This window comes from Neofelis nebulosa, chromosome 10 (genome assembly GCF_028018385.1).
Source record: "Neofelis nebulosa isolate mNeoNeb1 chromosome 10, mNeoNeb1.pri, whole genome shotgun sequence".
Classification (NCBI taxonomy): Eukaryota; Metazoa; Chordata; class Mammalia; order Carnivora; family Felidae; genus Neofelis; species Neofelis nebulosa.
In genome coordinates this window covers 23,262,849-23,278,756 of record NC_080791.1, presented here as the reverse complement: position 1 = coordinate 23,278,756, position 15,908 = coordinate 23,262,849, and the positions used below count along the sequence as shown (strand labels likewise).

The following is a 15,908-nucleotide window of genomic DNA, read 5'->3' as shown; positions in this document are numbered from 1 at the left end:
AGCTGCCCATTGAGAAATAAATCCCTCACCCATGTCCTGGGCTGGAGCCACTCTGTTGTGTTATGAAATACAAAAATACAGCACAGGGAGTATATCACCCACATAAGGATGAAAAGGAAGGTAAGGGGTATTCCTTCCTACCTGGGCATCTGTCCATTCCCTCTCTGAAGTTGGGCCAGCCTGGCCCCTGCCGAGGTTTACTTCCTGCAGAAGACACACCCCCATGGTAAAGAGAAAGGTCAGAGTCACCATGCTGAACCTGTCCAGGGGCCGCCCTTGCCCCCAGCATGTTGCCCTCATGATGTGGATTCGGCCCCGCTGAGAGTCTGGAACCATGCTACAGCTGACCAGAGCAGGGAGGCTCGCTCACCCTCTGTCCCACCCAACCCTGTTCACACTTCCGCAGGCCTATGGCCCGTGTGACAGCACCAGGCAGTGAGGGGCCAGGATTCCAGACCCTGCTCTGTGAACCTCAGGAGAGTCATTCCTTGGGCATCAGTTTCCTCTCCCATAAAACAAAGGGGTTGGATCAGACCCTCTGTGTTAGTAGGCTTGGGCCGCATAGCAAAATACCACAGACCAGTGGCTTAAACAATAGGCATTTCTTTCTCACAGGTCTGGAGGATGGAAGTCCAAGATCAAGGTGCCAGCTCTGGTGACTTCTCTCTTCCTGGAAGACAGCACGTTCTCTCTGTGTCTTCACATGGCCTTTCCTCTGTGTGTGCAGAGAGAGGCAGATCTCTGGTGTCTCTTCCTCTCCTTATAAGGACACCAGTCCTCTTGGATCAGGGCCCCACCCTTATGACCTCATTTAACCTCTGTTACCTCCTTAAAGTCCCCATAGCCTCATGTAGTCACATTGGGGGTCAGGGCTTCTCCATATGAATTCTGGACAGGGGGACAGACCCGTCCATAACAGGTGCCTGCCAGCTCTGACAAGGTATAAACCTACAACTTGGAGCTCACGGAGAGGGGGGATGATCCAGCAGTGTTCACATGGAACCAGCTCTATGGGCTATCAGGCCCCACCCCTCTGCCTCCCTGCTTCTTCCGGGATTGCAAGGACCATTAACACAGGCACTGCCGACGTCCGGAAGGCAGAGCAGCCCCAGACAAGCTATGCATGAGGGGCCAGGGCCATGAGCAGCTGAAACAGACAGGGACAGAGAGAGAGATTGAGAGAGCACACAAGAGCACACACAGCCAAGCTGTGTCCAGAGTCCACAGAAAAGACCCCCCGGGGACAGCCCTGACGGCCCTGAGTTCTCAAGCCCTCGGTATGTGTCACATAGTGGTGGGTCAGCCGCTGGGCCCGGGAGCTGGGCAGCCTCACTTGGAATCCAGCCTCCACCACCTTCCGGCTGCCTAACCTTGCCATGCCTCGGCGTCCCCATCTATACAGTGGGACCCAGAACGGCACCTGCCTCAAAGGATACCTGTGAGGCTTGAATGAGAACCCTGCCTGGGCCCTCCCTTGATCCTCACAGGCCCCGGGGTTCGCCCTGCTGTCCGCTTTCCTAGATGAGAATGCCCACGTCACGGTCGGGCTCTGTCACATATTATGGTAATTTAATCTCTCTGCCTCAGTTTCCCCAGCTCCAAAACAGGATGACATTAATCATGGACGCCCGTGAGGATGGCTGAGACACGGAAAAGGAATTATGCATTGAAAGCACCTGGCATACAGTCAGAGCGTTGGTCGTGTTAGTCCCTCCCCTCAGAGCTCTGCCTCACTCACCCCACTTCTCCCTCCTCAGAGGTCACACAGCAGTCCTGGTTTCATGGAACCTTCTTTCTGCTGTCCAGCAGGGAAGCAGGGGAGGATGAGCTGGTAGGATGGAGGGCAGCACTACTGAGGATGCCAGGCCCCTTGACCTGGGAGGTCAGTCAGGAAAAAGAAGCACCCTCTGGCCCACTGCCCACCCCCCAGCATAAGCTGCGGTGCCTCTCCCTAAACATGCTGTCACCAGAGCCCTCCTGGCCTGGTCACTTGGGTGCATGCCTGGGACTCTGGCAGGTGTCTGGCTGGGGCAGCATGGGAGCTGGTGGCAAGGCTTCACTCCAAGTCCTCTCCGACTGGACGTCCAGCCTCAGTCTGCCTTCTCTGGGCCTGGCACCAGAGTGGAAGCCACATGGCATTCATCTGGAAAGCCAGCAGATTCACAAACCAGGGAGGCATGACAGGTTAGGGAAAAGGGGGGAAGATGAGCCGGGCTGAGCCCAGAGACAAATCTTCCTGGAGAGCCAGCTTCTTGCTCCATCTGTTACCTCCCCAACAACTGCCAGGTGGCAGGACGCAGCCTTGACCCTGATGGGGGAGGGGGAGCCGGAAGGAAGGTTGTTTGGTCTTAGGACCCTCGAGTCATGTATGTATCTACCTTGAAGCCCGTTATTCTCCAGCCCTACCTCTCTGCTCCCTCCAGCTTTGGGCTGCTGCCTGCCCAGGGGCCACCCACCCACCATCAGGACCAGGAGCCTCCTTAGGGCCCCTGCTAAGAGGGACCCTGGAAGAACACTCCTTAAGGCCCTCACTGGGACCCAGCTCCCTCCATGAGCCCCCTCCACTGTGCCTTCTCTCCCCACTAGTCACCCGGGTTCTGCCCTCCACCCCCTCTGTTTATCTTAAGGGCCTAGAGTCTCTACCCAGGGTGGCAGTTGCCTGTCATCTGGGCCTCCTTTGTGAAGGGCACCCATTCTCAACCAGGGCACAAGACTGGGGTCCCTGAGGATGCAGGGTCTGGGGCAAATGGCACTGTGGTTCTCCACCTTTCCTTACAGCCCTCATTCAAGCCATGTGACCACAGGCCATAATGGATCCCCCAGGCAACTATAAAAAGGGGAAAGCAGAGAGTAGATTTAAAAAAAAAAAAAAAAAAAAAAAAAAAAGGACACGGCAGGTGGGGGAGGTGAGTGAGGAAGGGAGAAGAGAGAAGGCCTTGTTGCCAGGCAATCAGGCCTCACTCAAGGGCTTTCCAGTCTGTTTGCATATCAATGAGCTTCCCAGATTTAGCACCAGGGATGGGGCACCCACCCCCTGCATTCCCTCCAAATCTCCAACATCCACCCCTCCCCACCTGTGGTTCCCACCCAGACATCACCAGGCCTCCCATCTCTTGGGGTGCAGCCCGGCTCTCCACTGCCCAGCTGAGGCCCTGGGGGCTTTGGAAAGAGCAGAGCGGCCACTGCTGGACGACTGCACACAGGAAGCGCTCTGTCCCCCCAGCCCCACCTCCAGGTCACTGCCAGTTGAATGCCAAGTGCCTGCCCTCAGGGATGGCGCAATGGGGCTGGGTACACAGGAAGCTGCAAGGGGCAGGTAGGGTAAGCGGCGCCTCACACAACCACTGGGACAGTCTCGAAAGTTCCTTGGAAGTCCCTAGTGGATGGAGGCCAATGGACACAGAGGAATGGAAGCACACCCATGAAGGTTTCTGCTCTGACACTCCTGTGCACCTGCCTCTGCTCCATATCTACATACATGGGTGGGCTGGGTCCCGGTAGAGCCTCGGGAGCTGCCATCAGGGTCCCATGAGCCAGGCTGAGTGACTCTGAGGTTGGGGGTTAGCAGCACACTTCTGCCCACCAAGCTGGAGGGAGGGCTGCCCCAGGTTTTAGAGGTGGTGGCCCCAGAAACAAAGTGACTTGCCATTAATCATCCACTTACACTCCCTGAGCTGATCTGCATCTTAATGAAAGTTTCTGGAGCAGGAGCTGGGAGGCTGGGGCCCAATGTGTGTCCCCAGAGTCAAGTTCAGTGAAGGGAAGACAGGGAGAAGGAGCCGGGAGGGGAGGGGAAGCAGGCTGTGACAAGAACCAGCAAATGATAGAATGTTCCACCTGGCCTGTACCTTCAAGGCCACAAAATCCAAAGGCTTCATTTGCATGTGAGAAAAGGGGAGAGTGGGGAGATCTGTGAGAGGGAAATGTAGGAAAAGAAGAGAGAAAAGAGAAAGAAGAGGAGAGAAGATAAGGAAGACAGGAGGAAGGAAGGAAAACTAGGTTGAGAATTGGGACTGAGGCCAAGCACTGCCTGCGGAGCAGACAGGCCACCGGGCCAGACGGGGCTCGGCTTTACACCTGCAGGTCGGCCCACCAGCCTGGCCCTCCCCAGGAGCACCCTACTCCATTGCCTGCACACTGGCGCTCCTCTGCCCAGGGTCTGGATCCCAAGGAGCTGGAGCTCAGGGTGAGATGCTCAGAGCCTCTCCCAAGGGGGCGCCAACTTCCCGGCCCTGCCTTCCTCTCGCTCTCCCCTTGGTTAATGAACACGGCTCCCTTTTCTCTAATTAGCTGGAACAAACAACTTGAACCAGAATTTTTAGTTCCCAGAAAAGCACATGCCCGGACACAGTAAATATGTCATTAATCATCATTCTGAGGCACAGGAGCACCCTGGGTACTGGGAGGAAGGGAAGCAGTCAGAGGGCCTAATTAGGAGCTCAGGCCTCCCCACTCCCCTCCCGCCAGCACCCCGGCAGCCCTGTTCCTTTCCACCAGGCAGAGAGCAGATCAATTGGAGAGGTTCCCGGCAGAGTCAAACTTAATGTAAATGTTCTTGTTAGCACAAGGGTAAAAGTAAAGGAAAGGGGATGAGGAAGAACAATACCCACCTCTTTCCCCCCTCCCCCCCTCCCTCCACCCTACCCCAGGTCTTATTTCCATCCAGGAAATTGTTCTTATTATCGCTTTGCTATTTATAGACACATGAAGTCTGCTGAAGAGTCCGGAACCGTTACTGTGGTGAGGCCACAGCTCCCTCTTCTCTGACTTGGCTTGGGGCTAAACCGCTCTCCCCTCACCCCTGTTTGGCTGGCCTCCAGTTTAGCGCCCTGGCCCTGAGGCTGATCTACAGACCCTTATCCCACTGACTTATCCCACACCCACCCCTTGGCTTGCTGGGGCTGACCACATCGCTCCCCCCGGCCCTGGCCCAGTTCCAGAACCCCTCTGCCCAGGGCTGAGGCCCAGGAAAGAATGTGTGGTGAGGCCTCAAGCCACGGGAGCCTGCCCAGGCCCAGGTAGTTCTAGAACATGCGAGAGAAATAGTCTGGACCACTGCCCTGCTCTGTGGATCTCTCTGGCATCAGGACCTGGCTTTGTCTAAAGCTGGATATGCTGTTCTAGACAGAGGCTCATGTCATGTTCTCCTGGTGTTGGAGGCTACAGGCTTTGCCCCATGCTGAGAAGGACCCCCCAGAACTGAGGACCCAGAGAGCAGGTTTCCAGCTGCCTATGTGCTGTTAAACAACAAAAATTCAACTAAGTAAATGTAAAGATCTAATTGGCTTTAGTAAATGATTCATAAATCGGGAGGCATCTCATCTAGGAACTGGAAAGTTCCAAGGTCTACAAAATGGAAGGTTTTTAAAGGGAGAGAAGGAGCAGAATAAAAGGAAATTATAATCAAAGAATGAATTATTTCAGGCAAGTTCACTCTTGGGGGTAACAGAGGGATGACCTCCTCCTGCTAACCAAGAATTTCTAGGTTGGCTGGTGAAATGTCACATTCCGGCAGGGCTGGGGTTTGAAACTGCATTAGGTTAGGTGTGAAGTCCTTGCTGATGTGGGGCCCTTAACATAAGTAACTCCATTTTGGGCCTGCTTTCTCCTTTTCAACACTGCTGAGTAGCTCAATGAACATAAAGTGCTTAATCTCTCGAATTGTTCCCACCTTTAAGTGAAGATCATATTAACCACCATCTAGCTTTCAGGGAGCCGTGGTGTGAGAGTCCTGGGCTCTGGGGGTCACCATTCTCAAGTGCAAATCCCAGCCCTGCCTAGCAAGGCCCCGACTCACTTTGAACTAAGTTTTCTACTAAGTGGAGATAATGCTCCCTTCCTTGTGGGGTCCGGTGAGAACAGTGTCGCTGTTATCTTAAGGGAGGTTTTGAGAAGTAACGTCTATTCGTCTATCCCGTGGCCCTAAGCAAGCCAAAATAAGATGGCGTCCAGCACCCTTCTCTGGAGGGGGTTAAGGAGCTTCCCAGGATCAGAAGTCTCTGAGTACCGAACAAGTCCAGCCCCACCTTGGAAGTGGCTCCCCTGCCTGACACAGCTCCCCAGTACCTTACCTTCGTGGATCACCGTGAGCTCAGGGTGCGGTGCGGGGCACCAAACTGATGGGGAGGTAGCCGGAAGGGGGCACAGCAATGATGCCGGAACTAGCTGCAGCATGAACCCCTGAAAACAAAGGGATGGAAGGCAGGAGACCGAAAGGCTTTCAGGCTTTGCATTTGTTCCCAAGGACTGCCCTAACGAAGCACCTCAACTGATGCTTAAGACAACCAAAATGTATTGTCTCTGGGTTGTGGAGGCCAAAAAATCTGAAAGCAAGGTGTCAGCAGGCTGTGATCCCTCCAGGGAGAGTCCTTCCTTGCCTCTTCCACTCCCGGAGGCTCCCAGCGTTCCTTGGCTTGTGGCCGCGTCATTCCGGGCTCTGCCCGTCTTCAGGTGACCTTCCTTGTTTCTTTCTGTGTCCTCTCCTCTTCGTCTGAGGACATTAGTCATTGAATTTACCCTCTGCCCCAAATCCAGGATGATCTCAAGATCTTAACAAGTTCCCGATTACTTAGCTTACCTCTGAAGACGCTAATTCCAAATAAGTTGCCATTCTGAGGTTCCGTGAAGACATGGATTGGGGGGGTGGGGACGCTCTTCAGCCCCCTGTCGGACCCTCTTACTTTTCTCAACCCCAACTTGAAGGGTAAGTTCGGTGGAGCTGCGTAGGCTCTCCTGAGCTTACCTGTTTTCTCATCTGTCACGTGGAAGATAATGGCATCTGTCCTGCCTGTGATAGGTTGGGGCTCTAATGAGGTCAGGAAGTGAAATGACTTGAAACGTTGGAAGGGTTCACATAGATAAAGCAATACCTGCATCCCCGCTCCAGCCTTGCCCTTACCCCCATGCCCCAACTGCACCGTCTGCCGCTGGGCACATTCTCAGTGCTACCTGCAGACCCAGAGGCTCCCCCCAACACCAGAGGACACCTGCAACCTGATTTCCTTTGGGCCCGGCCTGGTTTCTTTTACGCTTTGGGGTATACAAGTCCAGGCTGATTGTCCCCCATGATAGAAGACCTAGTTTCTGTTTCCTTCTGCAGCCCAGTGCTCGAGTAACCCCCCAGCTCTCCACAGAGACTTGCACCCCTGGGTGTCCCTACCTGAGGGCTCCTTCTCCTTTCAGCGAGGCTGGAGCATGTCTTCCTGCCCAGGACATCGCCGCTGAGTGACATGTGGCCTTCTTTCCCTGCCCTCCTCCCCTCTCCCCCCGCCCCACCCCAGACTCTGCTTCGGGACGGCAAGCGTGAGAGCATCGTGAGTACGCTCTTTGTCTCCCCCGGCGATGTGGAGAATGGACAGAGTATCGTGTGCCGAGCCACCAACAAAGCCATCCCCGGAGGGAAGGAGACTTCAGTCACCATCGACATCCAGCGTGAGTACTGACGCGGCCCCCAGGCCTGGGGCAGGAACCACCCGGCAGTCCCTGCCCGGAGCACGGATTGGGGGAAAACGCCAGGCCTGGATAACCAGCTCCCTAGAGCCACACGCCAGCTTCTTCTTGCCCCCTCTCTGGGGGGTGTCCAGAGACAGGAAATGGGTCAGACAGCTCCCCGGACTGGCCGGGTTTGTATTTATGGGCACCCAAAGGTCTTGTCCTTCTTATTGTCACATGAAGTAACAACATCAGATGAGGATCTTTGGCGAATGACATGGTCAAGCCACATGTCCAAACCTGTATAAGTAGAACTTCTACATCAGTAAATATCCGAGTCAGTCCCCGGGCCTGCTTTCACCCGGGGGCCCCTTCTTGAAGAGGAAGCCAGAGCAGAGATACTGGGGGCCACAGGGTGTTCGGGGCCCCGGAGTGGGTGAGCAGCACATACCCTACAGAAGCTAGGGACCCAAGGGGCCCCTCTCGTGGAAGGGGCGGTCAGGGAGAGAAGAAGAGTGGTCATTCAGTCAGCCCACACTTTCCACGTATTATTTCATCTTTACAACAACCTTTTGGGTAGGTGTGACAGTGGTCCCTACGTGGGGACACCGAGGCACCCAGAGGTTGATCAGCTTGCCCAAGGCCACATAACTGTCAAACGCAGACAGCCTCGCTTTCCAGAGCCCGCACTGGTAACCCCTCTACACTTCCCTGCAGCGGGCCCTCAGCGAGCGTCTGTCCTCACGATTAACATTAACAGGATTGATGCGTTAAAACTCCCCCAGCATCCTATTCCAGAAGTCACCTAAAAAGACTCCTAAACAGTCTCCTAAAACCTCCCTAAAGCGCCTGTCCGCCCCAGAGAACAACCACCACCACCACAACAACAACAAAAATGTTCAACAAGGTGGTCCAGCGGCCTTCCTCCCAGTACTGGACTAGTTTAGGTCTGAGGTCTCAGCACTCAAAAGTTGACTTTTCTTCTCTTAAATCCCCCTCCCTGCCAGGGAGCGTGAGGCTACCATGTGCCGGGGGCTGTTTTGGTGCTACGTTAAGCACTACAGGCTGGCATTCATTTCCTTCTTATTATTTCATTCATTTTAAATCAAATTCATTTACAAACCTTTCCCAACAGCCTGGCTCATCTCAGCCTTCTGGATTCTGAGCTCCACCTGGCTCCGCAGGCAGGGATCTGGAGTCCGGAGGGGCAGGGCCCAGCGAGCCGAAGTCCTTACTCTGTCTAGAATCCTGGCAGCTGCCACTTAGATCCCAGAGGGCAGAAGAAACAGTTGTAACCCTCAGACAGGCTCGCTCTAGAGACTCAGACACAGCGGAGTTCTTGGAGAAGGCTTCATCTTCTCTGTCCTCACTGGCTAGTAACCCCTACTCCCTCATCACCACCAACTATTCTATTCCTCATTTAATGAGAGCCAAGAACAGTGGGGCTCTTGCCAGACCCAGGACCAGGCTGAGGGAAGGGAGCCGCTCACTCGGAGGATCCCGGATCCCGTGAATATGGGGCTGCCCTGAGGGGGCTGCCTGTCCTGCCCCAGCCCTGGCTGTCCACACCCACCAGCTTCTTCTGAGCAGCAGCTGTGGGCCCAGCTCTTGAGAAAAAGCAAAATACTCCGGGGATCAGGTGGTCCAGCATGCAAAAAGGCCCCACCACCATGGGCTGTGCGGGCCTAAGCTTGTCACTTTATTCTGGGGATACCCGTTCCTTGTCCTGTGACCGAATGATGTCCAGAGTTTCTTCTTGCCCTTGGATTGACCGTGATCAGAGCTCTCTTCAAACACAAGCCAGATCTGGGAGGCATGTGGGTGGGGGACAAGAGGCATCCAAGCCTCCCACTGCTGGGCTGCCGGTGTGCCCCCCGCCAAGCCCCAACCTGGTCAGGAGGCCCACGCCAGCTACGGAATCCGCACAAAAGGAGCCAGCCGGCAGCCCCCCACGGCAGCAGCCTGGCCCCGGCAGGGGGACACCTGGCGGCAGCCACACTCCCCTCCAGGCCATTCTCCATCACACCAGGAGAAGCTCTCCTGTCAACAAGAAAGGCATCATCCTAATAGCCCACCAACTATTACTAATGCCCTCTAATGAGACGATCAATTCACCAGGGCGCACAGATGACGGTCTGCATCAGAGGAGGAGGACGCCAGCCTTGCCGGGTCTCTGTGCCCTGGCTGGCTGTCTTTCCAAGGACACCTCAGCCCCAGGAGGTGGGAAGCATCAGGAATGAGATCGGAGAGTGGCCGAGGACCCAGGTGCCCGGTTCCTAGGTGGGCCCCGTCTGAGGCAGGACAGGGAAGTGGTTAAGGCCACAGCATTCTTCCTGGTTTGAATTCTGGCTCCTGCCCCCTACTGAAGGATGTTGGCCTGGTTAGTTAACCCCTTTGTGCCTCAGTTTCCTCATCTGTATGTGGAAGTGGCAATGCTGACTTCATCTGGTGGCCGTGAGTATCAAATTAAGTCCTTCAGGTGGCGTTTGGAGCACAGGGCCAGGCACAGGGGGAGCACTCCCCGAGTGCGGTGCCCCTCCCAGCCCTGACAGGGGACAGGCCTCCATCCATTTGCGCCCTCTCCTAAGGTGCTTGCGTGGACCTGCCCAGCAAAAGCACGCGCTCCCTCCGCCACCTCCCCCAGACTCCTTCCTCCTCCATTTTTCCATTTGTTCGTTTAGTAAGCGTCCAGCTGTTTACCGTGGACACCATGGGCCGGATTAAAGCCGCCTTTGCAAACCTGCTCATTTTCTCAGTCAACCAAGAAGCATCCAAACTCAGCAAAAGCGCATTTGTTGTTTGTTTCCCTTGGTCTTTATATGTTACCCAACGGAAGACAAAACCCCCAGATTGAGTAATGGGAGAGAAAGCTTAACACCCCCAAAGTCTCGCTACATCTGGACGCTGCCATCCAGCTGCCAAGTTTCAAATGAATGTGCTATAAAATCACTGAGTCATGGAGTTTCTCTCTTTTCCACCCCCTCCTCGATGTAATGCTTCCCCTGAACACACACACACACACACACACACGCACGCGCGCACACACACGCACGCACACACTCGCGAACACAGGTTGCTGATGGAAACACTAACAGACTCTCAGCTGTAACATCTGTTCAATATGATCTCAGTTCCACCAGCTACATCAAAGCTGCCCTCCTGCAAGTTAATGCAACCGACATCACAAGTGGGATTAAAATCGTGTTTAATAGTTGGATATGACATACACTATTTATACCTCAGGAGCCTGCTAGACTCCTGAAAATTCATACCCTGCACATCCAGAGGAGAGGGGTGGACAGAGGGACACAGGCACCTCGGGGTCTGGGGTGGAGGTGCAGGTGAGACTACCAAGTGTATAAGCCGCCTAGGGACCCGTTCTCTTGGGGCCCTTCAAGAAAGGGGGGAGGGTGCCGAGGATTTTGCAGAGGTAAGGAAGCTTCAGGAGAGAGGCACGCACAGGATGAGCTCAGCATGGCAGGTGTGCAATGGAGAAGGGGAACGGGCAGCAGGATGGGTCCCACAACAGGCATATGCTCCATTGCCCTGCTCCCCAGGACTCAAAACCCTATAAAGGACATCCAGGTGGGGAGAGGCCTCCTGGAACTACCCCCTCAAGTTCTGTGGCAGATAGATTCTAGATTCTACCCAACTGGCACCATCGCCTCCTCAAATAAGAGTTGGATTGAGGGACTCCACTCTGCCTCCCAGGATTGGGTGGACATGGGCCAGCCATGCATTTGGTTCCAGATGGTGAGCACCAGATTCCTCTGCCTCAGAACATGCTTCTCGAACGCACAGCAAGATGCAAGCTCCTCCCTAGGTCTCCACATCTCTAGGGTGGGGCCATCAGAGCCCTGGGGTGCCCAGGTTAGCTGGCTAGCCCTGCACAGAAAGAGGGCCCCTGACGGCCATGACATAGGAAGCTGGCGGCCCTCAGCTTGGGTTGGGACAAGTGGCACGGAGCGGATGGGCAGCAGCTGGTAGACACTACAGGGTTCTGGGGGGTCTCAGCTCTCCTAGGGGGTGGGAGGAGAGCTCTCATGGCTAAGTCCCTGCCGCACTCGTCGCTACTTGAATTACGCTTTAGAGACCAAGACTGAGATCATTGAAATACCTGTCACTTCACTTGTAATTCTCCATGAAATTCCTCCACTGCTGCAGTAGCAGATGCTCCCAGGATCGTGCTCAGCCTCCGGAACTGGGGGCTCGTGTGGGGAGATCAGGGTCCCCAGAACAGTCAGCCACCTGCTGCTCAGGGACCTGAGTTCTCTCCCCACCACCCCCGCCCCTGCATCTCTCAAGCCGTCCGCAGATACCAGCACAGCCCTGCGGGCCACCTCCCTGGCCCCAGCTCTGTGCAGGGAGGCAGGACCCAGCTTGAGCACCGGCAGGAAAAAGCGGGGCCACAGGCTCAAATGATTCCCAGCTCTGCGGTGGGCTAGGCTCAGTTCCAGCAGGTGACTCTCTGAGGGTCTCAGAACCCCACCTGTGGTCTCAAACAGAGGCTCAGGCCAGGCCGGCTGGAGCCCTGCTCCCCTCGAGGTGCCCTTCACACGCGCCCTAGAGGGGTCAGCATTTTTCTCGATGGTCTCTGAGAAATCGCCTTCTTCTTTTCCTGAAAATAGGCTGGACTGAACCCCTAGGAAGCCCACATGCCCTTCTGGCAGTTTGCTGTGCTCATGGGCGAGGACCAGCCCAAAGATGCAGCCCAGGACGCTGGCTGGGTGGCGGGCACCAAGCTGCCCTCCTCACTCACCCCCGACTTGAATCCCGTAGACCATGACAAGGAAGAATGGGTTCTGGTCTCTGTTTCCACCTTTCCATCTCTCCACGTCTTTCTCCCTGTCCCTTTTCTCTAGTTCTCATTACTGTGTGGTCTTTGTCCCCAACACCCTGTCGCCTTCTGTCTGCTTGTCTCCTCTGGTCTTTTCGCTTTTAGTCTGAAGTCTTTGTCTGATTATGTGCTCCTGTGTATACATCTCTCTCCATTTCCCTGCTCTCCGCTTCTCTCTGTCTCTTTTTCTTCTTCTTCCTCTGCATTTCTCAGTCTCTGTCTGTCTGTCTCTCTGTGTCGCTCTCCCATCTCCATGTCTCTCTTCTATGTTAGTACCCTGCCTGCTTCCCATCCCCTTGGTCTCTGTGTCTCTGTTTCCTGTCCCTCCCCCCTCTCTCCCTCTCCCCTCCCTCCCTCTCTTTTTCCCTCCCCCCTCTCTCCCTCCCCTTCTCTTCTTCCCCCCTCTCTACCTCCCTTTCCCCCCACCCTCCCTCTCCCTTTCTCTCCCCCCCTTCCCGTGCTCCCTCCCTCTTCCACCTCCCCCTTTCTCTCTCCCTCCCTCTCTTCTGGCCTCCTCCACCTCCTACCATTTAGCACCTCAGTGCCTGGCTTCCCCATACATTGAATGAGAAAGACTAGCCCAGCCTGGGGAGCTGAGGGCTGGGTGACACCAGTCAGGGCCCAGCAGAGATGATTAGTCTGATGAAAGGGTGTAAATGCCACTTTGAAGTTAACAGATACACCAGAACCTTTACACAGACAGATATGAAACAGACATTTCAAAGACAAAAAAAAAAGTGTATTTAAATGGGGCTTAGTGCCCACCACCCCCCACTCTGTGTGCCCCCTGCACCCCCTTTGCCCACCTCTCCTGTCTGAAGTGTTTTGCTCCCTCTCACAAATGGAAGATGGGCAGGCAGCAGGCTTCTGGGGGCCCAGACAACTGTGCTTCCTGGCTGGCTTTTCATTTAAGCACCAGACCTTGAATCCACAGTGGGAGCCCAGACCCCACCACCACCAGCAGTGCTGAAGCAGGCACCCCCAGGGAGCAAGGGAGCCCTCTGCTCAGGGCCCCAACTTTCTAGGGGGCCCACCAGCAGGTGGCCACTCACCAGAATCTCTGGCCTTTGTCCCCCATGTCACCCTGGGAAACTTCCTGCCCCATTTTCCCCCCCAAACCATGGCCACAGTTCCCCAGCCTGCAAGGGAATCTCTTCTCTCTTCAGACCCCCCGCTCGTCAACCTGTCGGTGGAACCACAGCCGGTGCTGGAGGACAACGTCGTCACGTTCCACTGCTCCGCAAAGGCCAACCCGGCTGTCACCCAGTACAGGTAAGAGTCCTGCTAAGGAGGCACCGCCTGGCCACTGGACCCCTCCCCACCCCTGCTGCCTATCACAGGGGGTGTCGATTATGGCCCTGGGCACGCAGCACAGTGCTTGCTTTGTTACCAGTGTCCAGGATCCTTCTCCCTTCCCCGCACACCCATCCAACCCCTGGCCAGGTAGACTTTTCCTTTCTCTCATGCCCATGAAATTTCACGCACGTACCTTCCACTGGAAACAGGAGGTATTCCCCCTTCTGTCTGGATCGCTTGTTTATTCCTTCTCTCTGAAAAGAGGCAGAGAAGCTCAGGGAAAAAAAAAAAAAAAAAAAGTCAAAACAACCAGGAAGAGCAGTAAGATCAGAACCCAGATTCTAGCCGCGTGCTTACCAAACCATTCACCTGCGTGGGGTAAGATTTCCGGGGCCGCTGGCCCTATCCAGCAGGCACCTAGGATCGTCTATACCCTTATCCCCTGTGCGCCCCTTGCTCGCAACACTGATAAAAGCACCACTGCTTTTTACACGCTTATCTTTCCCTGTTGATGGAGCGTCTCGAAGGCAAGAACTGTAATTTAGCCACTTAGGGCGCTCAGCGTGGAGCACAGCGCGGGGCACATACCAGGCACTTCATAATGCGGGCTGACTCATCGGGGCACCTTCCTGCCTGTGAACCGCCATCGCACAAGATTTCAGGGGATGGCGTGCCCTCGGAGACGCTCAAGGGCAGACACTCACCTCCTTGAGATGCCGTGTGGAACTCGCCACGGCCCTAACTCTGTCCGGTCCTTCCCCACCAGCCCAGCGGCCCTAACTCTGTCCGGTCCTTCCCACCAGCCCAGCCTTGATGGTCGAGCCCAGAGTGTCGCCTCTGCCATGGAGATGGGTTATTAAGCTGCAGCATCAGCCGGTGCCAGGGATGCTAATGGTCCCAGACTAGATAATCAGCCGGCCAGTGGGAGTGGAGGACAGGGGAGACGAGAGGCGGTGCAGCCCAGAGGGCACAATAAGAGGAAATGGGCCAAAGAGGCAGCTAGAGATTCAGGTTGGAAGCAAGGAGGAGCTCCCTGCAGTGCAGATAATTAAACGACACTGGAACCAAAAACCAGGAAAGGCATGGAGACTTTATCCTTGAGGATATTTTAAGAGAGGCTGGAGCCCATCTGTCCTGTCCAATTTAACCATTCACTGGGCTAGAGGCAGGAGAAGGATCCCCGAGACTGTGCGACCCTGGAGGTCTGGAGGGCAGGTCTGGTTTGGCTGAGATCCGGCATCTGTCTTCAGATGCAAAACAAAGACCCAAAGAGATGCCCTTTCTCTGGGCTTCTACCCTGCACCTGCGATGCCTGGGCTCCTTTCTACAGGGTCAGCTTCTCTCTGCTGTCTGCTCCATCTATCTTCCCACAATCCCTCAACACTAGGGCCCACAAATGCCCATTCCCCTGGGCAGCCCTTGACCCCCACAGGCACCCAAGCAGACACATCCCATGTTCACCCTCATAGCCATCCCAAGAATGCCTACTGGACCCAGGAGACCAGAGCATACAACTTCCATTTCTCTTCGCGGCCAGGCTCTGGGTCATCTGCCAGGTTATGAAGGGCTGGGCAGAGGGCAGGGCTGTGCCCTAGGACCCAGCGATGTCCCCCACTCCACCCCTGCCCTCTGACCAGGACAGGGTGAGCAAACACCCAAGAAACCAGGCTGCTGGGCCTGATTGTCAGGGGCACCACTCTCCAAAGGCAGAACACCAGTGATGTGGATGATAAGGTTCAAATCTCCGTATGGAGAGATCATCCATCATAAAGAAATATGACAAGATATTAACAACTAGTGAATCTAAGTGAAGGGAATATGGCACTTAATTGGTCTACTTTTGCAACTTTTCTACAATTTCAAAGTGGTTTTGTGTGTGTGTGTGTGTGTATTGTAGTTTTGTTGTCATTTTTGTTTATTGAGAGAGAAAGCATGAGCAGGGGAAGGGCAGAGAGAGAGAAGGGAGAGAGAGAATCCCAAGCAGGCTTCCCAGCAGCAGGCTGCTTAGAGCCCAACCAGAGGCTTGAACTCACGAACCGCAAGATCATGAGCTGAGCCAAAACCAAGAGTCAGAGGCTTTGCTGACTGAGCCGCCCAGGTGCCCCACAATGTTTTGGGTTTTGTTTTTTTTTTTAACTAAGAAGTCAACAAACAAACAAGCACAGAGCATGTAGGTTCTCTTGGCCTCCAGCTCCCTGGTCACAGGTCAGCCCCTGGTTACAGAGGGGCAGCTGTGTGGTGCAGGGAGGGACAGACCTCCCTGCAGATGTTCACTCCCCCTCACGGCCCTCTCATTAGCCAAAGGCCCTGAAAACACTTCAGTGTGGACCACGCTCCCTTCGGG

General features: G+C 55.1%; 1 protein-coding gene across 6 annotated transcripts in view; it reads left to right on the top strand.

Moving 5' to 3' along the window:
- The window catches only part of KIRREL3 (kirre like nephrin family adhesion molecule 3), a 552,485-nt gene that overhangs the window by 512,134 nt on the left and 24,443 nt on the right, over positions 1–15,908 (top strand). For all 6 annotated transcript variants that reach the window (XM_058687282.1, XM_058687283.1, XM_058687281.1 and 3 more), the window contains 2 exons: positions 7,281–7,431; positions 13,435–13,540. In XM_058687282.1, coding sequence (XP_058543265.1) covers positions 7,281–7,431; positions 13,435–13,540 — 257 coding nt within the window. The remainder of the gene's footprint in view (positions 1–7,280; positions 7,432–13,434; positions 13,541–15,908) is intronic.